Raw genomic sequence first — 26,929 nt, 5'->3', positions numbered from 1 at the left:
TATTCATAAATATTTTTTTCAAACTTCTTCTCCAAGAAGCTGTTTATTGCTAATTGCAGAAGTTATGCTTTTAAACCTAACTGATATATACTTTATTTTAGTAGATTTATTTGCTTAACTAACAAAGACCTTGAATGAAAAAATGTCAACAACAAATCTGCAATTTCAAGTTAGCGAGTTAGGTATAATCTAATATGTATTCTGATATTCTAAATATACATATTAAATTTTTTTTCTTGTTAAACCTTCCATGGTTAAACATAGAAAATAATTCTTTTTGATCAGTTTTTACTGAAATCAAGCTTAATAAAATTAAAGTTAGCATAAGCCTCAGGCTTTAAATTTGAATGCATCTTCTTTGAACCTCTGTGTCAATGAGAGACTTATGTCTCTTGTCGACAAAAAGGTTCAAGACCACAAAATAAGACAAGACCAGAAATCTACAAACCAGCTTCGATTTGAGGTCAAAGTATCTTATCATCTAATTTAAAGCTTTCATGTCCTAAGAAATTATATGGAAATAGAAAATTATTATGATGGTAAAATTACATCCAAAAAGTAAATGGTTTTAAAGTTACATCCAGAAAAAACCTATGGATTGAATAAAACAGGATTTTCACACCTTGGTAACATTCAGTGTAAAAAACAGGTTTACACTGGATGTTACCAAGGTGTGAAAATCCTGTTACACTGAATGTCACCAAGGTGAACATTCAGTGTAATAGTTTTAGAGTGCCATAACCTTTAAATTCTTTTATCTCTCTAATCTCAGGTAAGGAATGTTGTGTAGAAATTTGCATTATTTAGAGGCCCAGGTTTTCTGAGTCTGCACTGTTCATATTCAATTTAAAGAATGTTTCTGGCCATGTATTATACATTGATGCAGTAGGATGTTAAAAGATTCATCTTCTGAGTAATAATGCATTGAATGTTTACATTTAGTGTTTGGAAGGTTATTGGAGTATAGACATGGCTCAACATACTCAAGTCCAAAACTTTTGAGAGTAAGAACATTTTCAAAGAAACAAAATTCTTCTTGTGAAATTGCTTCATTATTAGCAATAATTAAATCAACCATGAACCTTATTACTGTAAAATTCTGTTGTGGATATGGTTTAGTAGATTGTCTAAGTAGTGGAAGACTGATAAAAACATCTGAAAATGTCAAAAAAAAAATTGCTGCTAAAAAAATTCACTAAAGGCTAAAGGTAAAAAAATTAGCTAAAATTTTTCAGAGTCAGTTCATTGGTCAAGATCAATAGAAATTTGAATAATGCTATCTATAAGGACATTTTATAACATTTTCTTATCCTTTGCTGAAGAAATAATGATGCAGAATTGGAGCAAGATATGTATGTATGTATGTACATTTTTTTCATCATTCTTCAGACTGGTGGGGACCTTTAAACCTATTTTAGAAGGTTTTTTTCTAAATGCTACATTTTGGGTGGTGGTTTTACTTACGTAAAGTGCTGGAGATGTTTTTAAATATTTAAATATCTTTTGCTCCAGGATATAGGGGGGGGGGGGCTTATGGAACCAAGACCTTTTCTAGGTACCAGTAATGCTTCTCCATTGACAACAGGATGCTCTCAATTGCATTTAAAATGCTATCTATTATTAGTCCAGTAATCTATTACTGTAGGAATTGCAAAAGTTCTTTAATTACAATTTCTGGAATTCAATAAAGATGATCATTATTGTTACAATCAGCATTAAAAGCGGGAAAAAGAATGGAGTAGTTCCCAACTGCACAGATTATTTTTGGAGAAGGATATCAACCAATCACAATTTATCAGATGAAGAACTTGCTAATAGCACCAACTCACTGAACATTGAGTATCCATTTGTACCTGAACTTTTGAAGAAGAATGAGGAACTTAAAGCAGAGTTTGTGAATAGATTAGAACAAACTCTTGATAGATTAGGCTGGAAAGATGGTATAAAATATTTACACTGTCTAATACGAGTGCTCAAATGAGTTCTTTAAGAAAAATGGACATTTCCCATTAACTTTCAAAGAATATATATATTGGTTTATTTCAAGGCTTTACCTGTTGAATACCCCACTAGTTTTTTTACTTGCAGCTTTACCCCACTTTCCCTTTGCTTTTCACTTATCGGTGGTAAAGTTGTTTGTTTTCAATGGATAACCACTGACTTATTTTTTTTGATACTAAAAAAGTTCATGGAGAATGGAGAAATTGCAATTATGTATGGTGCCTAAAGTTTCGTGCCTTGCAGCAATCATCAGCCATGAAATATATAACAAAAATAATAAAACTGTTACAAAATTATAAAACTACAGTGATGTATTCTTACTTCAAAAATATTTCCATTAAACCACAACCTCCACAAAATATTTAAAAGAAATTCCATCAGAGTGATCTACAGTTGCATGATATGCATGAAAGACATCAAAAACTCACATTAGGGTGTCCCAAAAAAAAAAATTTTTGGGTTCGAAATATATCCTGGTTATATGCATAAAAGTAAGCAATTTTACCAAATTTAAGGGTTTGTAGACCCTCAGAAGTGTAAGGTATAAAAACTGAAAAACAGGCATTTTTGAATTTTTTATATAGTTTTTCACCTAAATGATACATTTCTACTTCTTTCTCATTTATTTATTTTGAATTTATAAATAAGCAAGTATTTTAATACCATATAAAATAGATAAAACATATTAAAAGCAGTTAGTAATAAAGTTTATGTTTTTTAGATATATAAATATTAACATGGAAATAAATAATAAACGTGAGGAGGTGAGGGGTCTATAGTGTGAGGGGTCATACAGCAATTCTTTCTTCAATTCTGAAGTATGCAGGGCATGATTTGGAAAATATTGTCTAGTCAAAATCAGGAGCCCACAGAAAAAGATTTTATACCATCAAAAGCAAAGGTGAAGAAATTAGAAATAGTTATAAAAATGTTTTGATCGGTAAGAAACTCTTGCTTCACTTTGATAGTAAGTTGTGCAATGAATGGGATCTTAAAAATAATATTTTTGTTAAAATGGAAAGGATGGCAGTAAGCATGACAGCCCCTGAGGATGATAATAGTAGTGATATTCTGCTAGGAGTGTTGCAGGCAAATTCATCTAAAGGTAAAGACCAAGCAAAAGAAATAATAAAGGTACTAAAAGATTTTGAAATTGAAAATAACATTTTTGCTGTTTGTACTGACACAACTGCTTCAAACACTGGTGCACATAATGGAGGAGTTGAACTTATAAGTAGGTATGTTGTCAGAAAGCACATTATGTGGCTTTTATGTCGTCTACACATATATGAGAGACACATCAGTCATTTAGTGCAAGCACTAACAGGAAAGACTAAGACACCAAAAAAAAAAAAAATGTTTTCTAATTTTAAAAAACATTGGCCTGAAAGTTTTCAGATATGCAATAAAGACATTAACTCATTAGACGATTTAAATTCAATATTTTCAAAAACAATTCTTACTTGTACCAGATTGCGCAAGAGGCTAAAGAATACTTAGGAAACGCCATTACCCAGAAATTTTTTCCCGAGATAAGAACAAACTATGTAAGATTATTTGAACTTGGTTCTTTTTATTTGGGTAACGAAGTACCAAATTAAAACCTTCATCAACACCCCGCTCTTAATGAGGCTAGATTTATGGCAAATGGGATATATTTATTGATGCTTCAACTAACTCATAAAAAACTTAAATTCATGTCAGTGGAGAAGATAGATGTCAACAAAATTGCACCTTTTGTAGCAATATTTTATATTCCTTGGTTTCTGAAGTCATCTATAATAATCCAGGCACCATCTAATGATCTAAAAGCAATTAAATTAGCAGAAAGCATAGAGGGAGAAGACAAAAAATTAGGTAAAAGTCTCAAAAATTCTCTTCTTAGACATGTGGTACTTGGCTGAAGGTGTTGTTATTGTATCACTTGCAGATCCAGGTGTAACTAATGAAGAGAAATTCTTAATGATACAAAAACTTATTAACTATCCATATCCTGAAGATATTTTATATTTTGAAAAAAAGAAACCAGAGATTATAATGGATATAATCATTAACAGGAACACTCAATTGCACGAGTTTGTTGGGAAAAACAGCTGGTATATTTTTTTCATACTTGATCTTAATATACAAGATATTGTTTTGGATTTCTGATGGAAAATTTGTCGATCTCCATCCCAGCTTTAAGTTTTTTAAAGATTTTTCTTTCAAATATTCAGTGCACAAATGACTGCTCTGCAAGAAGTATTAGTCTTGTGCAAGATTTTCTAGCAGACAGTCATATTGAAAGTCAGAGACAAAACATCATGGTAGTTGCCAAAGAGAATAGAAAAAAAGTGGATAAAAGAAAAAACTTGTAAATGCATAAATAAAACAAAGTGTCTTTTACATCAGCAATCCCTTACAAGAAACATAGTATGCTAAGCTATTGTCACGTCCTACCCAGAAATAATTAAAAAACCTATTAGCAAACATCCTACAAATTAAGATATGCCAACCACTTAAATTTTTTTAATAAAGAGAAATATAAGAACAGCACTGAGGTATAAAAAAATAAAAAAAGAAAAATTTACACCTGTTGTTAAATGGAAAATTGTAAAGTGCTGCAAATCCTACAACCTGGCCACAAAAAGTTGTATGCTTTGTAACTTTTTTTGGCCATGAAAAGTACATTGTATGCTATGCATGAAAAGTACATGATCATAGTTTATTAACACAGAAGCTTATTGAATAAAAAATATGATATGTTTTCTAATTGCAGACAAAAACAAATTTCTTCTTTCACAATTTGACACTGGTGACTAGGCCTAAATTCTTGTTTTCTTTCTTTCTTATTTTTTCAGTTCTTGCACAGAGATGAGATAGTGCACCTTTTTCAATATCTGCAACATTTGCTTTAGCAATGGCTGCGGCTAGAATTGTCAATTTGTTCCAGTTCCAATTCAATCTGGTGAAAAGATCTATCACCAAGTTTTTGTTATTTTTTGAAAGCATAACTGTTAACATTTTCTCAGCAAAATATAGAAACTTTTAACTACTTTAGTTCCTTAGAAATTTAGTTCCTAATTTTGAAATTGCTTAGAAATCGGACTATAAAAATCCTAGAATCAATGAGAAACTTGAGAATGGCTTGACTTATTTTGATGATTGACCCCTTGTTGGAAAGGTATTAACAATTTCGTTTGGAAAAAAAAAAATATTTCTGCCATTTTTTTTTCTGTCTGCTTTTGTTCTAAGAACTACTTCCTCACATTCTTTAATAAACTCCTAAATGATTGGTCTGCAAAACCCTACACTTTGAGCCATTAAGTTTGTCCAGAAAATATTGCTGCTATTATTGTATGCTGCTAATTGTAGTGGCGTTGTTGTTGTAGCCAATAAGGCGGAATCCTGTTTACCACTTTGTGAAAACTTCTGATTGTACTTCTGATTGACTGGAACTTCCATCTATTCCCCAACTGCAAATCAACACTAAATTTTCAAACTCCTTGTTTTCAGTGGAAATTTAGTAGCTTTGGACTATATTTTTGGAGAAATTGTCAAATTTTGAACTTCCAGTGAAATTTTTCAATATTTTAGAAATAATTTTAAGTACACTTAAAGCCCTTTTCAACAATATACATATATCTGGAAAAAATAATTACATTATATATTAACATACCACTTTAAAAACTAACTTTTGTAAACCCTGACATACCAATTTGACCAAATGTTTTGACATTAATGCTTCATTTCTTTATAGCAGTATGTCCAAGAGACTTTATGTTCTGGGTTTTTCTGTTTTAAAGTGTTCTTAATCAAATAAAAATTTTAAATTCAAATTTAGAAGACATGACTTTTCTGATTGTAATTTCCCACTGTGTGTTGTTGCCATCACTATTAGTTCCATCGGTCTTTTCCTAGCTGTCTGGTCTGTTTTCAAGTTTGTTGTAAAAAAAAAAAAAAAAATCAAAAGTTATGCCAGTTGTAGACAGAGCATTTGCTCTACAGTTAAAGATGCTTATCAAGTTTTAGTCTTCAAGTAAATAAGTATTTGTTCTGACAAAATGTCATTAACCTTAAAATAAATTTTTTAGTAGCTTGGCAAGTAATGCAGTGACAAAGTACTTAAAACACAGTTATTAACTGTTAATTAAAAATTAAAAGTTTATATTCTAATTCTGGCAAATGCCATAAGACACTATGGGCAGTTTAATCAAATAAGATACTAAATACTTACTTGAATGCTGTTATCATATTATTACACTTATTATTATGCTACTAAACAATTAGCATGATAGTAGTAAAAGAAGTTCACTTTATCAATAATTAATTAAAAACTGATGAGGAGCAATAAAAGTTCAAAATTAAACAGTAAACCATTTAAAGTTCTCTGTAATATATAAAATGTAAATTGTCTTTAAAGACAAGATAAGTGTGAAAGTAGATAGTAATAATGTCAAGGTTTGGATTGGATCTTCACAAAGATGGATTGATTGGAATACTTTACAAGGAACAAACTTTGAACCTTGAAAAACAAAAAATTATTAACTAAGATTAGTAGTATATATTAATTGGATTTAATGACTTCATGTAACTCATGTGAGGCATGTATAAAAGATGTATTTAAGTTGGTATATCTAGATGATAAGATACTATTTTTTTCAAAAAGACTGAACATTCTGGCTGCTCTACGCAAGTTATTTAAGGTGAAGACATTTAAAATATATATACATTTAACAATTCAATTTTAAATTTTTATTTTATTTTATAGTTAGTTTGAAAACTACAATAATAGATAATTACACATTTCTATTTGCTGTTATCATTTAAAATGTTTTTTCAAGCCTTTTTTTTTTATTTTTGTAAAACTACAGAGTGTTTTAAAAAAAATTTTTTTATTTGTTTTGAGAAATTGATGTCATTTTTGAGTTCTATGTACTCAAAAGCCAAAAGTCATTTGTGACATTGTAAACAATGTTTTTGGTTTACAAAATTTTTATCTAGTTATACAATACTAGTTAATTAATTTTAAAAAGAATAATTTAAATAAGACTTTATCTTTTCTGAATTTTTTATAAAAAAAGTTTGCTTTAATTTAGTACATAAGAGTCAACTTAAAAAGGCATCAGAGTCTTCACATTCCCGAATTCAAACAGAAAGAAAATGTACCATCATATATTTTATTTTCTTAACAGAAATAGAAAAAAGCATAGAGTATTTGTCTAAATAGTTTAAAAATTGAAGCAAATAATATTAAAATGTCAGAACAACTTTTTACTGTTAACTAGCTCTTTTTCTTTTAGAAACTGAAATACAAAGAGAGTTTTCAAAAATAGATCAAAAAAACTCTTACTTTAGTATTCTGAATTGTTGGTTTAATAGGATTGCATTATGTATCGTGCAAATCAATCAAGTGTCAAAAAGACTGAGGCAAAAACTGGAGGCACATTTAAAGTATGGAAAAAATCAGTAGATTTTCTTGTTTGTTTATTAGTTACTTAAAAATGCTTTCCTTCCTTTTTTCTTTTATTTGTTGTAAGCCATATTTTCAAAATAAACAAATTTCTACTTTTTTAGTTTAGAGACCAAAGAACTCAAAGCTTTGATAAGCTAAGACAACATCGAGTCAATTATTTATATTAATGTTCACAAGAGATCTCTTAAGTTTAATTGAGTATCTACTGCTTGTATATATTCATGCATAAATTGGCCCCTTAAGATTATTACGATTAGATACTTGAGCAAGCTTGATTATAGCATGGTCAAGGTTTAGTTTTGCAATGCTCAAAGGTTAATAAACTCTAAGAAAATAAAAAAATAGTTTTGAAATATAAAGAACCCAAAAATGTTTGTTAAATTTATTTCAAACTACTGGCTTTAATGATCACTATTTGCACATTTTTTGCCTAAAATTAAGAAACAGGTTAGCACCACTTTTTCTAAGCTTTGAAATTCTTTTCTAAGCTCTCAAGTTTATATATTGTGTCACTTTTCTTGTTATATTGTTTGTCCTTTCACTTGTCCTGATAGTTTCAATTGGTCTTTGATTAGGTACAACTGGTACAAATTGTTTTGATATTTTCTGATCTTGCTCATCATGTTTTTCAAGTGAAAACTTTTTGTTAATATGTTATTTCTATGATACCTCGAAGAATAGAATTATTGGAAATAAAAAAAAAAGAAAAGGTTTTTAACAAAGTAGCTGTTTAAGACTTAAGAAAAATGTAGCCAGTAAATTTTACTAGCCACATTTATCTGAAGTCTTGAACAGCTGCTTTGTTCCTCTATCAAATAATTCTGTAGGTATCTGCAGTTTCTTTAAAGTGAGATTGTTGAAAGAGATTTCCTGGCAGATGGTAGCTATCTGCCAGAAAATCTATTTCAAACTTATCATCATGAAGTTTCTAGCAATTTGCCTTGCTCTATTATCCCCTGAAGCAGTATTACATCCAGTGTATCTGCTCCTTTATGCCCTGATATTATTTTGCCCTGCTCCATTATCCCTTGAAGCAGTATTACATCCAGTGTAAATTTTACAACTATCTTGAGAAAAGGTCACTAGATCTTTGAACATCTTAAATATAAAGGTTTTAACTTTTCATAATGCTTTTTCATAATCTTTAAAAGATCTTATTTTAAATCTAAAAAATAAATTTTTAAAAAAATTCTATAAATAGTTTTTTTGGTTGCACATTTTTGGTAGGCTATTTTGTCAATTTATTTTAAATTTCCATTTTTTTTATTTCTTCTATTATCAGTCATTTATGCTCATGTGGAGATGAAATAAATTTCAAATAGTAACAAACTTGCAGATGTTTTACATAAAAAAAACTAGTGTTAATCTTAATTCTTTGAGCACACTAAGGATCATTATTTTTGGTAAACTCAATGAAAAGCAGAGTTATAGATATCAAATACAGTGAATTGTTACTGACCAACCAAAGGCACCAAACATAATCTTGCATAAAAACTTGGTAAACTCATTAACACAGCAAGTTGTCAGCTTTAATTAGAAGCCTTTGAGAGACATACCATTCTGTCATGTGTTTTATTTATTAGCCTACTTGTTTGATGGCTGTATTTAAAGAAAATTATTGTAAAATATTGAGTGTCAGCTTTACAGAAAAAACTGGGATGGTTCAAACACTCTGTGCTGCTGCAATAAAGAGCATTTCAAGGCTGTCTTGATATTAGAGTACCTAGTTGGCTGGTCTATCATTTAATAATGCTTCTTCTGATGAAAATGTTAAATTCCTTAATCAATTCCTTTAGCAGTAACCAGATTTCAATGCAACTTCTGCTAAAATGTTCTTCTACACTAGACATTCCTGTTGACTTTAAACAATAACATCCAAGCATGTGGTATGCAAATTTACTTGATATTTTCAATTTGATGGTTTTAAAGTAATTCAGTATAGACAGTAAAAGTTTGTTAATGATACTGCAGACACTGTTAATAAGTCATTGACTGCAGTGAATCAGGATAAAACAAAAAGAGATACCTCTTTAAGTGGTTGACAACATAAGTTAGATTTTCCACATGAGAATAGATGCTAGCATAATTCATTATACTGAAATATTTATTATGGCACAGTCTGTCTGAAGAGATTTGTCTGAAAAGATATCTATCTTTGAAAAAAACTGTGGTTACTTTTTTTTTTAGAAAAACACACTTTTTTAATGTACAAGATCCACAAAGTTCTGTTAGTTATAAAGAAGAATCATCCGAAAGTACATTGTGTCAGGTAGGTTTTTCAATTTCAGTACGCTTCACTAGGCATACTTGTTTATTTTGTCCTCCTTTGAATCAAATTTTTTTCTTATTCAATAATACCTTATCAGTAAATCAGATTAAATTAGGGAATGAATCACATAACAAACTTCTTGTTCAAATTGTATATTTACTTATAGCATGATATGCTTGTATGTCAATACACCTGTCCTTCCCCTTCCCTTCTTCTTTATCTCCTTCTTCTTATATGGAAACTTTATCTTCCTCAAAAGACTTTTAGGGAGTAGAAGGAAACCTTTTACGTTAAGAAATTAGTTATTCAAATTTCTATTTGAATAACTAATTTCTTAACGTAAAAGTTAAGCTCACCATTAAAATATAATTTAAAAAAGTGCTAGCCAAAGGAATTAATACTTCTTACTATTAGCTAAAAAGTAACCTAAGAGAAACACAGTAAGACTTTTGTACAGAGATGAAAAAGGACCTAAATCATTTATTTGTTAATGAGATAATAAAATAGGATTTGAAATTTTAGTTAAGTTATAGACTAAATTGCATAAGTATAAGCAAAAGTCACAAATAACATCTTCAAATAATATTTCTCACATTAAATTGTTTTCAATTGAAAGAAGTCTAAGAGACAACAAATGTTCCTGTCCCATTATTGACTGCAGATAATTTCACAACTTGTCTCATAAATTGAAAAGCAATATTTATATTTGTAAAAGCAATTTTTACATTTGTGTTGGTGAACATTCTGGAAAGCAAAAGAAACTCATGAACAAATAGCTCTCATATCTGATGAATAATTCTTAGTTCATTTAATTTAGAAACTGTTTCATCATGCGACAATGGTCTGTCAGAAGAAAACTAAGCTTATAGTATAATCCTATGTAAGCTACTTTAATTTGATTGTGGTAATGCTCTTTGATGCCTCACCATTCATTTTCAATTTTGTCTTCACAAAAGCCCATAAATTTTCAATTGAACAAAGTTGCACTTACAACCTGTTGGGGTCAATATTAAAGACAAATTAGAATCTGTTTTTATCATTTAATGACATGGTTAATTTTTGAAGTATAATAGCTTTAGACAGTTTAACATAATTTTGGCAATTGATTAATGATAGCTCTAATAATTTTTTTGTTATTTTAATAGCACTAAGTTCAAAGATATATTGTGTCAAAATGTTAAGTGACCAACCTTTAATTTGAATAAAATATAAAACTATTTAGACAGCAGTGTTTTGATACTACTAGTATTTTATTGAATCTCTTCCATATTTCTTAATTAATTACTAAAAAATAAACACTATTTTTTAAAATTTTTTGTTGCAATACCCTTACTTAATAAAGAAGTGACAATTTAAATTTGAAATTTAACTTTAGACAAGTATTAATGAGACACTTCAGATGATCGGAATTCATTTGAAATCACAATATTCAAATTTGGAAAAGGTTTGGTATGAATTTTTACTCTTTTTTTTCACTTTTTTAAAATTTATTTGTATTGTTTAAGTGCATGTTTTTTTTTAAACAAGAAAATTCAAGTATTACATAAAAAACTTCTAGTAGTATTAATAAAAAACAATTTTAAATAGTTAAAGTATTGAAAAGTTTTTTTTAAGAATATATGAGAGAAATAGTTGCAAGGCAACTAAAATAAGCTGAAAAGTTTAACCTTATAATATGGTTTCATCTGATCATTGTAACAGATATCATTTCCAATCTTATGATAGCAAAAGATGAAAAATTGTTCATTATTGTTTTGATCATTATTTTCAGTCAATAAAATCATAAAAGATAGTAAAGTTTGATAATGCCTCATAATCGTGGATTTGTGTGGGAGCACTTTAAACATGTTTAAGGTGCTGGTGGAGCTGCTACTGAAAAGTTTAAGAAGTGCTTTGAAACATTTTCAATCAAACACATCTGGTTTGCTGGGGGTGTTCATCCTTAGATTTTCAAAAAAGATTACTTATGTATTACTTATGTAAAATTTTACAAAAATTTCAGTCCCATAGAGTACTTATATAAAGTACCCTATGGGACTGAAATTTTTGTAAAATTTTTTTTTTTTTTTTTGACAAAAATAATTTAGCATGAAAACTTAAAGCCAAACAAAAAAAATTACTTAAATTATTAAAAAGTGTTTAGAATTACATTTACCACATTTTTATTCAATATGTCCTCCTTCAGATCAAATATAGCTTCAAGTCAAGTCCTGAACCTGGAACGGGTGGTCTAAGTATAGTCCTTAGGCATCTTGTCCCACTCCTTCTTGATATCAGCCTTCAGGGAGTTGACATTTCAAATCTTTTTTCTTTGGCACTTGGGGAAACAAGTGTTTCCTAATCCTGGCGTTTGACTTTGCTTTCTGATCCTTTCTTAATTCTAGCTTTTGACTAGTCACAGTGTTATAAAATGGGTTCTAACCTTGACTTTCTGACCCGAGAAAACCCTTTTGTGGAATGATAGCCCACACTATGGGAATCACTTGGATATAAGTATTAAAATCAGATTACAACATCCTGGCAAGTTATTGATGTTTAAATTTTCTGAATTTATTGATTACACACACATTCGAAATGACAGCTTGTTTTGCATTTTTACAGTAAGATATAATTTTAAATTCAAGTAAACAAACATACTGTAGCATAAAGAGCATTATGTTTTATGAAAACATAAAAAAAAGTTGAAAAATTAAAAGATATCAAGAAGATAAGCTTCCTTTATTACCAAACAAATATAATATTTTTTTATTCTTCTGTTTTTCTGTTTAACTTTTCATAAAAATTATTTTTAACTGTGAAAATAAGACAGTTTTTGAATTTCGGGAAAATTTCGGGAAAATAAAAATTTAGGGAAAAGGCATGATTTATTTGCTTTATTCACGAGAGCAAAACTGCGCACATCTAATTTTACAAAGAAATGCCGAATACAGCAAAAAACCACCAAGACTGCAGGAAAACTGTCTGTTTTCTTTGCTTCAGTAAATGTCAGAGGGAACTGACACCTTTCCTAAAAGAAAAATGCCAAACAATACTCAATGAGAGGATCGATTTTAGTAATGACAAAGTTCCACTTGGAATTTGTGAAAAGTGTCGTTCTTGTTTAAGAAGAAAGGATTCTGGAGAACATCAATTTCCCATCACTTTACAATTTTGAGACTATAAAAATTCGACCTCAAACTAGAGACACACAATGTGACTGTTTGATTTGTTCTGTTGGAAAACTGAGAAATAATGGTCAACAGAAAACTCAGCTTTTGCAGAGCTCAGCACAAAATACTCCATCTTCAACTGTCCAAAAACGATGCTCTGACTGTTTTTCAATTATTGGAAGAGGATTACCTCATCATTGCACAAAGGGCACTTTGCGAAATAACCTTGTTGCTGTTGCAACCAAGGATCCTGTTGCATCTGAACGAGTTGCTGCTCTTGTTGTTTCAAGTAAGGATTCTTCTCCACATGGCACTGTTCGATTGAGTCAACCACAAGGTGGAAGAATGCTTCCAATAATGCCAGGTAAAAGTTTAACTTTCATGAAAAGATATTTTAGAAATTTCGAAATTAAACAATATCTGCATTTATTTTAGGTTCCTCATCAGCTAGAAAACTATTTCCTCCAAACCCATCAATTAGTATAAAAGAACTTGTTCAAGTTCAGGCAAACACAGGGCTTTCAAACAATGGCATCAAGAGACTAGCTGCTACAATTAATCAGTCAACTTCACAACATATTGTTGAGAAAAACTATGCTGTAAAATTTGATGCAGTTAGTAAGCAGCTTTCTCACCATTTCACGAGTTCATTGATTAAAGATCATGCTGGATGTGGAAGGACTGTCATTCATTGCAAGGACTTCAAAGAGCTTAAAAATGAACTCATTTCTATGAGAAGCACATCAAACAATCATATTGTGAAAATTGGAATTGACGGTGGGGGAGGATTCCTGAAAGTAAGCCTTGGAATTAGTGAATTAAATCGTGAACCTAACACTCCCCCAGCAAAACTCAATTGCACAAACAAGTTTTTCAAGGACACTGGAGTTAAGCGGCAACTTATTATTGCTGTCTCTGAGGACCTGCAAGAAAACTACTCAAATGTGTCTCAAATTTTCGAATTGATCAATATGAGAGACCAAGATTTTGTTTTGTCCTGTGACCTAAAACTGGCAAATATAATTTGTGGTCTCCAAGCACACTCAAGTGCACACCCCTGCACCTGGTGTGAGTCAAGTGCAACGGACCTTTTAAATCAAGGAAAATTAAGAACTTTCCAATCTCTTGATCAGAATGTCTCACTTTTCAATGCAGCAGGATCAAACATCAAAAGAGCTCGTGATTACATGAATGTTGTTCATTCTCCTGTATTTGATCTTGCTGGTGGCACATTAGTTTTGGACTTCATACCGCCAATGGAGTTGCATCTCCTTATTGGTGTTTTCAATCATCTCTTTGCTGCCCTACTAAAAGTTTTCCCTCAAGGAACTCTTTGGACTGATTCACTGCACATTAAACAACAGCCTTATCATGGAGGGCATTTTGCAGGAAATGAGTGCAGGAAGCTGCTAAAAAATATTGATCTTCTTCAATCTACTGTCGAGAAACACTCATGCTATGCTGCAATACCATTAGTTGATGTATTTCGAAAATTCAATGCAGTAGTGTCTGCCTGTTTTGGATGCGTTCTTGATCCAAGTTATGTACAAAAAATTGAAGCTTTCAGAGTGGCTTATGTGGCACTGCAAAATGTTTCTGTGACACCCAAGGTTCATGCTGTATTTTTTCATGTGAAAGATTTCATTGACAAACACGGCCAAGCTCTCGGACTTTACTCAGAACAAGCAACAGAGGCAATGCATCACAACTTTCAAGTGCATTGGCAAAGGTACAAACGACCTAACCATCATCCTGAATACAGTAAAAAGTTGCAATGCTGCCTTGTGGACTTTAATAGTAAACATTGCTTGTGAAAAAAGCCATTTTAGAATGATTTTTTCTTATATTAGAATATTTATTTTAAAGCATAATTTTCATTTTAGATACACGATAAACTCTCAGAATGTCTTTTTGTTTCCCTAGTTCATATTTATTGGAATAACCTATATTTTGTACTATATTCTGTCGGTTTTTGACGGAAAACTCGAAAATTATGGTTTATGTCGGTTAAAACTGAAATTTGGCTTCTAAAAAAAAAAAAAAAAATCTTGTCGGTAAAATTTGTTTTTTTCATTTTCACCCCCCCCCCCCCACACGTCTTTGTCGTTCGGTACGGCCCTGTCAATAACTTGCCATGACGTTGTAATCTGATTTTAATACTTATATCCAAGTGATCCCCATAGTGTGGGCTATCATTCCACAAAAGGGTTTTCTCGGGTCAGAAAGTCAAGGTTAGAACCCATTTTATAACACTGTGTAGTTTTCTGATCCTTTCCTGATTTTTCAAAATTTTAAGCCATTTTCCTTATTGACCATTCTGGATTTTATAAAATTCAACGCTTGATGAATTAAGGAATTTGAACTGACCTCTTTAAACTTCTGCCAGGCTTCCTCTTAACACAATCAGTCATTTGAAAACATTTAGTCATAGTGTAAATAGTATTCAGAGGCTTGTTTAGCATCTTGGCAATGTCTTTAGGCATGGTGTCATTTATGGCAAGATGGGCTTTTTTTTTACTACTCATTTTCACTTTTTGACTGTTTTTTTTAATTTCTTTTTTCAAAAATTTTTATTTTAACAATAACAAGCTACATGTGTAAAAATAACTATGGAACACTTATTTTGAAATCACCAAGCTTATTATGAAATTTGCAAACACATACAGTATAAATCTAACAGCAGCAAATAACTTAGATGGAATCTGGAAATTATGAAGTTGGACTCCAAAAACAACTTACCTTTCAATATTGTGATCAAATTTAAATGATCCAAATCAATCCTTGACAATTCACTACATCAAAGATTTTTTAATAATGCAACTTATGCCTATGATCTGAAAGCATGATGATCCACCCAACTTCTAGTCTTATCTTGCATCTTGCCATTGCTCAAGAAGTGTAATTGAATGGTATTAACAAAAAGGCATATTTCATACCTAAAAGCACGAATCCAGCAAACATGCCACAACTTCATCCAATTAATAAAATTGCAGCAAACATCAATCAATATTTCTGAGTTTGGGGTATTGCATCACAAAATTTTACAATAACTGTTGTGCAAAAGCTCTAGCAAGGTGTCTGTACTAAATTGAGCAAAAGACAACAAAAAAGTTATCAAAAGTGATTAAGTGGTTCTCAAAGTTTTATGGGTCATTATTATTCTGAAAAATCTTTTTGTACGTAAAGTATATTATAAATGCAACAGATTTTATTGAAAAATAAAAGTAAAATTCTTTTTTTTCAGTATTTTATAGAGGAAGAAAATTATGCCAAAATTATCCTGTTGTAACATGATGGAATTCTGTAACCAAGGTGATCCAAAATGTAATGAAAATGTTAAGAACACTTTCTAAATAAAAACTATCCCAAGAATAGTCACAGGGGGACTGAATCATTTTTCAAAATATTGATTAAATTGTTCAATGAATATTTCTCTGGATTTGGAATGGTCAAATCTTGTGGAATTGTTGTGTAGTGTATCACACAAAGTTTTCAAGAAATATACAAATTGCTGATCATCAATCATGAAAACTACCAATCATGATTTACTAAATAAACACAAGATAATTAAATGTTTGAAACTGTTAATAAAGAGATCAAGTTGAATTGAAAAAGTAATTTAAAATGAATGGATAAAATATCAAAGATTTTTATTATGAAATTCATTTTTTCAGCCCAATTTATTCAGGCTATGGAAAAGGAGAAAGAAGACCCTTTGATAGCTTAAGCACTCTCACAGGATTTTTATGAAATCTGGCCAAATCTCCAATTGAGACTGACTGGAATGAATACAAATCCAAGCCAAGACCAGCAAAAGATGATGGTTTAAGCAGCATTTTAACTTATCGGAATACTTAATTAAAGTTTCCTATTTTGCAGATGTTGCTTAGAGTCTTGGTTTGCATTTTAGCATTATTATCTTCATCAGATTGGGGTTTTTCTTCATTGGGAACACTCTGAGATCATATCCTGTAAAGGAACTAAACTTCAGCCAGAAGATGATAAACTCCTTTTTATTGTACAAAATTATGACAATGTTGAAGTTTTGAAATAGAAACTAATCCCAAAAGATAAGTCTGAAGCTTTAAGGTTTAAAGAAGAAGCCATCTAGATACCCACATTCTCTGGGCCATCTAGTGAGTAGAAATTTTATGACAAACAACTACGTCCAGATTTTATAATTTGTATTTAGTCTATTATGATTTCAAATTGTTAGTGACAGATTATAAAATTGTTACCAAGCTTGAGGAATTTTTGGGCAACTTTCATATTAAAATAGAATTAGGTATACTGGAAGGTAAAGTTACCATTATAAAAATTGGTTTTTGCTTAATGATTATAATTAATGATTATATTATGATGATTATATTATGATGATTATATTATGATGATTATATTATAATAATTGTATTATGATAATTATATTATGATGGCAAAAGGGTTACATCTTTTCAACAATTACAGCTTGTGGGTAATTTGCTTGACTTTTTATATATTTAACAACTTTTTAACAATTGCTAATTTTAGTAGCACTTTTAGACACATCTTAGAAATAAAATTTAAAAAAAAAAGAAAACTCTTTATAGTAGTTAAGTATCATAATTAATTTGTTAACCGCTGTAAAAAATTTTTAACTTTTTCTTTTTTTTTATAATTTGAATGCTAAGATTTTCTTCATGAATATAAATACTTGTGCAGCTATTTATGCTGTTATAATATTGTTTCCATTTATTATCAGGGAAGTAAATGAAGATTTGTTGAGAAATGTTAATGTAAGTTATTTTACTTTGGTATAAAAGATTGGTAATAAACAATCCACTTTCATTTAAATTTACTTAATTGAAAAACTTAAGTTTATAAATTATTAATTGAAGAAAAAATGTAGTTCAACATTTAAATGTATACTCATTCATTTTTAAAATTAAAATCTGCACTCAGACTTTAATATAGTAATTATAGTAATTAATTACACTGGTTTAGAAAACTGTTAACTTTTAAAATGTTTAAGTTTGTTAAGTTTTTTTTCCAAATTCTTTTAGTTATCAAAAAAACTAATGAAGTTTTGCCTATTTTATTTTACTAGTAAGCTTTATGAACATTTTTTCAAACAAACATGTAACAATTATTTTTCTTTTATAATGGGTTTTTTAATTGAAGAATTCATCCATACCTAACTTGCATTTAGCAGGATTTTTTCACAAATCTATTGCTGCAGTTTTCTTTAAAAATGACACTATTGATTCTTTCTCTAAGATATTTTAACTGTAAAATCAGTTTTAATTCTCATCATTTTCATTTTTCAACCTTTCATTGTGTTGTTATTAAGGTTATCTGCATCCAGCTCTAGTTGTATGCATAGGTATAATTCTGGCAATTGGTGCTAGGGTCTATGGGTTTTTGGTAGAATAGAGGAAAATTCAGGATGCTATTTTCCTATTGGAGTGTTTTCTCATTGAAGTTAAAATCTTAGGTGCTACAAAACACTTTTACCAATGATAGAATGATGGATTTTACCAAATTGTAAAATTTCTCATATGGTTTGGCATCTTACTTCAAATTAGTTTGACTTGGTATTAGGATTTATATGCATGATGCCACAATACGCATAGGGTTGAGAAAAAAAGGTTTTTTGTTTTTTTCATTTTTTTAAATTAAGTTGTAGCATTTACATGTTTTATCTCTAAATATATCTTTTTTTTTTATTGTAGTATTTATGTTAGGTACATAACATTTTATAGTAACTATGGACATTTTTTTATCTCAATTTGTTTTCCAAACAACTCAGAGTATTCAATGATTGTTACATAAATCATATTCTTTTCTTTGAGTTAGTCATTTTGTGGAGCTTTTTCAGAAAAGGTATTTAAAAAGTCATAATTGGGCTCCCTGTGCATTCTGTCTAGGGCATTTTTTTTTTATATAAAAATTCAGTAAGAGAGCTGATTTAGTGCTGTGAAGTTATTATTCCTTTTCTCCTCAAACTGCTGATGGAATGTCTGTGATTGTTTTAGCTATTTATAAAAAATTAGTAAATATCAATAAGATTTCAAACTCTTAAAATGCTAGTATTTTTAACGCATGCTATTAGGATAGTTTTAAAACTATCATTTAAAACTCACGGAGAATGAGTTTCCTTGATTTACTTCTTGAAAACTAAATGAAACTTACAAAAATGCAAAAGAAGCTGTGGCATCAGTACAAACTGTTGGGAAAATATTAGTTATATTTTGCATATATATTAAAGTAGAAATGTTAATAACTTAATAGTATTTATAATAACAAAAAAATATATTTTAGTTAAGTTAAATTTTTTTTGGTTTTTGGTTAATAAATATATTTTTATATAACAGATTTTTAAATTACAATAATGAAGGGATTAAAAAATCCAATTCATTAGAAAAGTGTAGCAACAGGTATGAAAGCTCTGAAACTTAATAATCTTAATAATCTTAATAGGAGTTGATATATATTAGCTGATACAAAAATGTTTGTGTATAATGAGTAACAATTACATATAACAAATAATTATAGATATGTTACTTGAATTAAATGTTTTATTCATGATAAATAAATGATACTTGTAGCATATTTATAATTATTTGTACAAGAACTGAGAGACACACAGAAGAATTTTTTGCCAAAGTAATCAAAACTGCTTTAAAAGAAGTTGGTTCTTTGAAAAAAACTATGAGTTTGCATAGATAACACACCAAATATGAAAACAACCCGGCCCATAGTTCATTAACATGTTCAGATCTATAGCTGCCTAGTTTTGGCACTATATTAGGATATTCACTGTTATCACTAAATTCAAGTTTCTTAATTTAACACAATCTTCAAAAACTTACAAAATGAAGGAGAATCAAATTGTAAATTTAAGCTGTCATTTAAAGTATTTACTTATTGAATAAAGATTGAAATAGTATTTTACCTGCAAAAGTGCAAAAAGTTTCTTTTCTACTAGAAGTTAGTTGAGTTATTTAAAAATATGTTAAATTACTTTTGATAAAGTTTACTTCACAAGTTCTTCTAATCATGTTGTATTTTGTTAAATTTAATCTGCAGATGGGGCTCAATTATTAGTGAATGATCATTTATATGTATTTAAATATATATCATTCACTAATTACATCATTGAATAATTATATACATTAAAAAAAAAGCATATTAAGTTTTTTGTTTTGTTTTCTTTTTTTTGTTTGTTTAAAACTTAAAGTATCATAAGAATATCTTAAAAGAGGATATTGACCTAATTTTTTTAAATTTTTTCAAAAAGCTGTTTTTAAATAAATCTTGAACTAGGATGCCATACTAAAAATAAAATTATATTTTTAAATGTTATCAAGCTTAACAATTAAATGTGTAAAAAAACTGCAACAAATCAAAATTGGTTCATCAGCAATAAATACCATAATTACTACTTAAAATATCCTCCATTTGCTTTCTTGCAAGCTATGCATCTCTTTATATGGGTTTAACAAGATTTTTTCAAATTTTAGTTGGAACACCTCTCCAAATAGTTTTAGATTACTTATAGATCTTATTTAGACCTTGAATAAATCTTTGACTAAATCATGACAAATGTTTTTAGAGTTTTTCTGGCAATATTCTCTGATATGAATAATCTTCTTGCTGTTTCTCTATTGCTAATTCTGGAGCCATCCTTTATACTTATCATCTGCTTGTTTGTTGTTTTGCTTACTTTTTTTAACCCATTTCTAATTATCTTAATTTTTAAATCTTTTCAAAATCCTAAAAAAATCTGAAATGTGACTTAACTGGTTATCAGTCTTATTATGCAATGTTTTATAGAAAATGATCAAACTAATATTAATAAAACAGTGAAAAATACAGAATGAAAACAATTAAAAACTTTGTACACTTATTTTCTAAAATGGCACAAATAGCTGAATAGAGAGTAAAAGTTAAGTTATTTAGTATTTCTCTTATTTAGAAAAGTGTTAACTGTGAAAATCTAGTAACTTGGTGGAAGTTCTCATAGATGCCAGTAGGATTTCCATCTTACCACCAACAAGAGTCTCTATAGAGAGATCTTTTAGTTGCCTTTTCAGCATTCATTCAGCTGGCTTTAACAGATCAATAATAAACAAAGCTGTAAAACTTATATTTATTGTATATATTTTAGTCCTTTGAAATACTAGAAACATACTAATAAATCAATAAATGCAACTTTCAAAAAAGATTGTATGCCAGTCTTTTCTGGAAGAATTGCTCCTGCTCCAGTAAAAACCTTCTCCAGTAGAAAGCTGTAGCATACTGAATCTGAGAATGATTATTCAAATAATTTTTTTAGTCTTTCTTTAACCTAAAATCTTGGGATATTTTGTATTTTGTTTTTAATGTTTGTTATATACTGAAATACATTTATGTGTTACTTTCCAATATTTTACTGATTCTTTACACAAAGCTTGTGGTATGTATTAAAGGATATTTCATTTGCTTTGCATGCAGGATGTAATAGGTTGTAAGAAATATTTCCTTTGGAGCAATTTTCATTTTCTGTATGTCAAAAGCAGTTTTCTATTTTCCAAATTTCAAAATCAATTTAGAATCAATCACAATCAAATATTAGCTTATTTTTTATTTAAAAATACATTTAATTGATAAAATGTAAAAAGAAAAAGAAAAAAAAACAGATAGATAAAGATGTTTTTCATGAAAAATGCAAACCTAAATGCATCAGTGCAATTTTGTAAATCCTGATAATCAAAATGCCCACAACCAGCTTACTAAAAATACATGTAATGCAAGCAAAAAGTAAATCACATTATTAAGATTGTTCCATGAATCAATTTTAAATCATATTGCTGAGTTTTTAATTGTAGCAAATGCCTGACAAAAACAAGTTTGGGGAAGTAGCCATCAGCTTTTTAATATCTTATGTTAAAAAACACAGTATTTTTAATGATAAATTCAACATAAAACTGAGTTCTTCAATAATTTTAAGAGGTTATGTTAAATAGCACAACATATTTAATGATAATCTCAACATATAACAGCATTTTTAATGTTATTCTCTATTTAATTAATTTTTTTAGAAATTTCAGGTATTGTGTAAATGTTTAATTTAATAACTTAATCTAACTTTTTTAGTCCATTAATAATTTAAAATGATTATCTTAATGTTTACCATTTGTTTTCTTCTCAAATGCATAATATTGACTGTATTTAATTGATATATTTAATTATGAATTTAATTCTAATTATATGCAACTTATTGTTTTCAAGAAAGGTTATCTAGTGAACTCATATACCAACATGAATACTTTGATATATAAGTGCTAGCTTTATAGCTTTATATGTCATCTAATGAAATCTAAATTCCATTTATGTTAGAACCTGAAAATTTAAATTTAATTTTTTTTTTCATGTTTTTAATATAATAATGCTATAGCATATACAATATTTGTTATTCTAATAATAATTTTTCTTTTTTCTCATGGAAGTAATCAAACATGCCATTAGTAAGTAATCAAACATACCATTAGTAAGTAATCAAACATACCATCAAATATGTCATTTCATAAATGAAAATAAAAAGCATGTAAGAAGATCTTTAAAGATCTCTTCAAGATTAGTTGGTGCCATTTACATGTTCTAAGTATGACTTTGATATATTGTGAGAAATGTTTTGTATATAATTTTGTAATGTTAAAGGAATATTTTTGACTTTTAGAATTTGTTGCAAAACCACAAACCCAGTAGCCTTCAATATGCATATATTGCTAATATACAAGAATCTTCTTCCAAACTCAAAGAAATAACTAAAAAAATAAATTGGAAAGCAGACACAATCAATCTAATGTTAGTATTGTTTTTATTTTGCTAATAGATAACATCAATCTCATCTCAACTAATCAACTACAGTTTTAAAAATTAGCCTCAACTCAGGTCATATAGAAATAGAAAACAAAACATCTAAAGTTATCACTTTGCAAAAAGTCATAGCTTTAGTTTTAAAAAAAATAATTATAAGTTTACGTTATAAAAGAGAATTATATTAGGTTCAGAGTAAGTATTTACCAAAAATCTTGGTTGATGAACTATGTAATGGTTAACTAAATAAATATTCTGTATATTAAGTACAATGTGGTATTTTATGTTTTATAATATAACAATGTTATATGCTATGTGAAATATAGTATTATGGACAATACATAATATAAACATATATAATATGTAATTTAGAACTATATATATATTATAGGATAATATTATATATAATATAACATTAAAAATGTGTAATATAGATAATCAATACTAGTTTCTGAGGCTTCTGAGCTTTCTTCTAATTCCTACTTTACAATGTGAAACTTTTTGAATTTTTGAAAATAATTACTGAAATTTTGAACCTTTGAAAATAATGACTTTTTTTTAGCTTTATTTATTTGTTCAAGTCTACACAACTACTCATTTTTTTTCACAACTACCAATACATTTATGGTCATAAAAATTAAGTAGTTGTCTCTGAAAAGTTTTTCCTTTGTTTTTTTTTTTTTTGAGCAGGGAACAGGCTTAACTTATTTTTTTTTTATTTTAAAATTTATCAAGTAAAATGTTACTAGTTTTTCTATTCTAAGGATGGAATGTAAATAAGTGAAAATGTTTTGTCTTTTAAAAAAATTCTTAGTATTCATATTACAAGGTACAAAATAAAACACTAACCAATATTTGTATGCTCAACTTTCTGAAAACAAAATAAAAATTTTGAAAAAATAAAGCAGAATTTTAAAAAAATAAAACAATTTAATACAAGAAAACAAAGAAAAATTTTAAAAAAATTATTGAAATAACAGCTTTTAATGATAGATTATTTGCATTGCATTTTATAACTTGCAGGATCCACCTTTGTACTATACTAAGCCTTGGCCCAGGGCAACCATTTGAGAAATTTTTTTAAACAATAGAGGATGTTATTATACTTTACATTATCTGTATGAGTAAGGTCTCCCAATACAGCTAAAAATTTTGCTTTTGCCCAAGGGCTTCTAACATCCTAAGGCCAAGCCTGTAACATACCTCTCTGATTACATAATGGTACAAAATTTAATTATGGCTATACTTGTCTTAAATACTTGTCTTAAAAATTTTTTTTAAGGTTTAAGTATGAAACTGGAAAGTTGCATGACATTGCTAATCAACAAGTAACATTGCAAACTATGAGGAGGCTCATTCAGGTATTCATTTCATCATCTAGTTTGGTTTATTATCAGCTTATTTGGTGAAGTAGCTTTTTCTTTGCTCTTTTTGAAGTTCTAGAATAAAGGCCAAAAAAAATGGCTATACAATGAAGAAAATTTTTATGCAATCATGGCAAAATAAAATTGAATCATCCATTTATTAAGACAGCATTACTGGATTAGTATCCATATAGTTTTACATTAGTCTAAATGAAAAGTGATTTATTTTTGATGCATAAAAAATGTCATCTAAAAAGTTGTTTCACTGCAAGATTGACAAAGCAATGTAAGTAGTGTAAGTAATGGTAGTTGTTGTACAACACCAGTTTTACCTTGGTACCGAAAGAAAGATAAGATATTTTATACTATGTTAATTTTTTAGGAGTATTAAAGCAAAATTATTAGATAAAGTAGGGCTTTAAATATTTACAGGTTAAATAGAATAACTCTTTGCTTATTAGGAAAACTCAAAGAGTAACAAAATTTGGTATTATCAAAAGTAATGCAGCTATTTTGCACTGCAAACTGTTTTGAAATATTTTCTAAAAGTAAAAGTAAAATATTTTTTGTTGCCAATTTTAAACAGATTAATTTAAAAAAGTTAAATTTTATGAATATTTATAACTTTAAGTGATAAGTAATTACGCAGAGAATTTTTTAAATTAAAAATGTTAGAAGTTTTTTCTGTTCATTCATCTAGAAACTATTGATGGAAAAATCTGTAGTTTCCAAATTAATAAACAAACTTAACATTACTATAGGAAAGACAGAATCTTTTAGAGAATTCTGTCTCTCCTATAATATTATTTTTAGTCATTTAAAGTGCTTGACTGGTGCAAAATTAACATATATATATATATATATATATATATATATATATATATATATATATATATATATATATATATATATATATATATATATATATATATATATATATATATATATATATATATATATATATATATATATATATATATTGGAGGAGGAAATTAGCTTTTTTCTTAAATCATTTCATCTGCCAATGGAATGATTTAACAAAAAAGTTGGTTTCTGTTCAAAAATGTTTTTTAAATATCATCAAAATGTTTAATTGTAGTTTGTATTTTGATTTGACTTAAAAGGTTTATTTAAAGTAAGCCAAAGCCTTTAATACATAAAGTAAATGGAACTTTGAATGTGAAAAACTGTTTAAAAATAAAGGAGGGTTTCCTCTAGAGAACCAGGTTATTTTTAGTGTATGCTTTTATAGTCATATTATTACTTTAAGACTCAATTTTATTATGATTTTTCTCAATAAGTATAGTTTTATTTATTACACTGATTATTTGCAGGAAGAACAAGTAGTTCATTATGAGACATTTTTAGCACATGAGAATGCTGATAACGAATTCTGCTATTTTAAACAACAGTTGGACCATGCTAACAGCAAAATCAGTCAAACTTTGACAAACTTCTCAGAAGATAAAAAAGAAAAAATACGGTATTAAATGTCTTACTATAAATATGTATAATACAAAATGGATTTTTTTTGGTCTTTTTTTCTATTTTCTTTTTTCTTTTTTTTTCTTCTAACAACTAATTAATAATTGACATATTTCATTCAATATGCCAAATATTATTGATTATAAATTTTCTTTTATAAAAGTTGTTCTTAAAATTAGAAAGATAGAATTTAGTAAAGTCACAGCTTTTTCTAAGACAATTTTACCAAAAGTATTAATTCTAGAAAGTAGCTTAAACTTTTAACCTACAAACTAAAACTCTTTTTTGTACAAGGAACTACAAAATTTCAACCTAAATCTTTAAATTAATACTTTACAGGCTATTGATATGATTCAATTATTTTAGTCCACAAAATACTGCACATTGATTATACCACAGCATACATTTCCACAAATACCAAAAAGTATTTCAAGTCCCCATACTATATAAGAGCTGAAATATACTCAATTTAAAATGTTTTCATTAAATTTTTTTATATAGGTTCAGAAAGTAAAATACAAAAGCAAAATATGTTCCAAGTTAAAATCATTTTTTTTTAAGTTTTACTAGTAAAGGATCTTTTAAAATTTACTTAATTATAAGGGTATTAATAAGGAAAAAAAAAATAGTTTTAAATTAAAATAATCATTCTATATTGACCAAAAAAATGAAAATGTTTTTTAGTTGTAAGTTTTACTGAAAAAGGTTCAAATGGTACTAATGTAAGTTCAAATTTTTCAGAAAAAGAAAAATATGTGGTTAACAAGTGGCTGAAGCATATTGATGCAGAGCCAAAAGATAATAATAGTTTTACAATACTGACATCTTTATAGAAAGAAATTTCATTAAAAGGTATTCATTTCACTGATTTTCACTGTGTGTTTGAGACCACAATAGTGATTAGATATAAGTATTAGTAAAGGTAATTGGAACTTGAGCTGTTCTTGATGATACATATTGTCCACTTTGAACACCAGTGTTTCTACTATACCCATAGGATTTCTCTCCATCTTAAGCTTTTAATTAAAAAAAAAATTCTGGGATAAATTTTTAATAATTATGTTCTGGTAACCTTTTTTTGCACTTCTGGTTTCTGGTAACCTGTTTCTGCAATCTTTTACTAGGATGTAGTTTGTAAGATGTATCATTAATTAGTAGTTTTAATAATAAGTAATTTGTAGATGATTTTCCAAGATTAGTTCTAGATGTGTAAATTGCATTAGTTCTAGTTAAACACAGTATATTTCAAAAAGTTAAGAATGTGACATATGACACACTTATCAAACTCTTTTAAGGAAAGCTGTTAATCTGTTTTATTTTTAAATTTATAACACAAAAAATAAAGATTTTTCATCAAATTGTAAACAAA

The 26,929-nt window shown here is 28.2% G+C and overlaps 2 protein-coding genes and 1 long non-coding RNA gene across 5 annotated transcripts in view; 2 read left to right on the top strand and 1 right to left on the bottom strand.

Moving 5' to 3' along the window:
* Nucleotides 1-45: 45 nt before the first annotated feature.
* Nucleotides 46-26,929, top strand: part of LOC145190865 (uncharacterized) — a 44,555-nt gene continuing 17,671 nt past the window's right edge. The window contains exons 1-8 of one of the 3 annotated variants that reach the window (XM_090067695.1): nucleotides 46-182; nucleotides 7,284-7,434; nucleotides 9,644-9,725; nucleotides 11,101-11,174; nucleotides 17,613-17,646; nucleotides 22,572-22,699; nucleotides 23,994-24,072; nucleotides 25,410-25,558. In XM_090067695.1, the coding sequence (XP_089923821.1) occupies nucleotides 143-182; nucleotides 7,284-7,434; nucleotides 9,644-9,725; nucleotides 11,101-11,174; nucleotides 17,613-17,646; nucleotides 22,572-22,699; nucleotides 23,994-24,072; nucleotides 25,410-25,558 (737 nt within the window). In that variant the 5' untranslated portion in view covers nucleotides 46-142. Of the gene's footprint in view, nucleotides 183-7,283; nucleotides 7,435-9,643; nucleotides 9,726-10,542; nucleotides 10,606-11,100; nucleotides 11,175-17,612; nucleotides 17,647-22,571; nucleotides 22,700-23,993; nucleotides 24,073-25,409; nucleotides 25,559-26,929 lie in introns of those variants that run through there. The other 2 variants (XM_090067696.1, XM_090067698.1) reach the window with 2 other exon arrangements.
* LOC149881902 (uncharacterized) lies at nucleotides 103-3,358 on the bottom strand. The gene is made up of 2 exons (XR_016445282.1): nucleotides 668-3,358; nucleotides 103-591 (listed from the first exon to the last, which is right to left on the bottom strand). It is a non-coding gene; the product is annotated as an uncharacterized LOC149881902 (long non-coding RNA).
* On the top strand, nucleotides 12,504-14,914 carry LOC145201675 (uncharacterized). Its single transcript, XM_090067694.1, has 2 exons — nucleotides 12,504-13,238; nucleotides 13,310-14,914. The coding sequence occupies exons 1-2, from the start codon at nucleotides 13,220-13,222 to the stop codon at nucleotides 14,686-14,688; spliced, it is 1,398 nt and encodes a 465-aa protein (XP_089923820.1). The 5' UTR covers nucleotides 12,504-13,219; the 3' UTR covers nucleotides 14,689-14,914.

The sequence above is a fragment of the Hydra viridissima genome, unplaced genomic scaffold, assembly GCF_058129835.1.
Source record: "Hydra viridissima isolate aposymbiotic clone 2 unplaced genomic scaffold, HvirCarnegie_v1 scaffold_11, whole genome shotgun sequence".
NCBI classification, from domain to species: Eukaryota; Metazoa; Cnidaria; class Hydrozoa; order Anthoathecata; family Hydridae; genus Hydra; species Hydra viridissima.
This window is presented reverse-complemented; position numbering and strand designations above follow the sequence as displayed.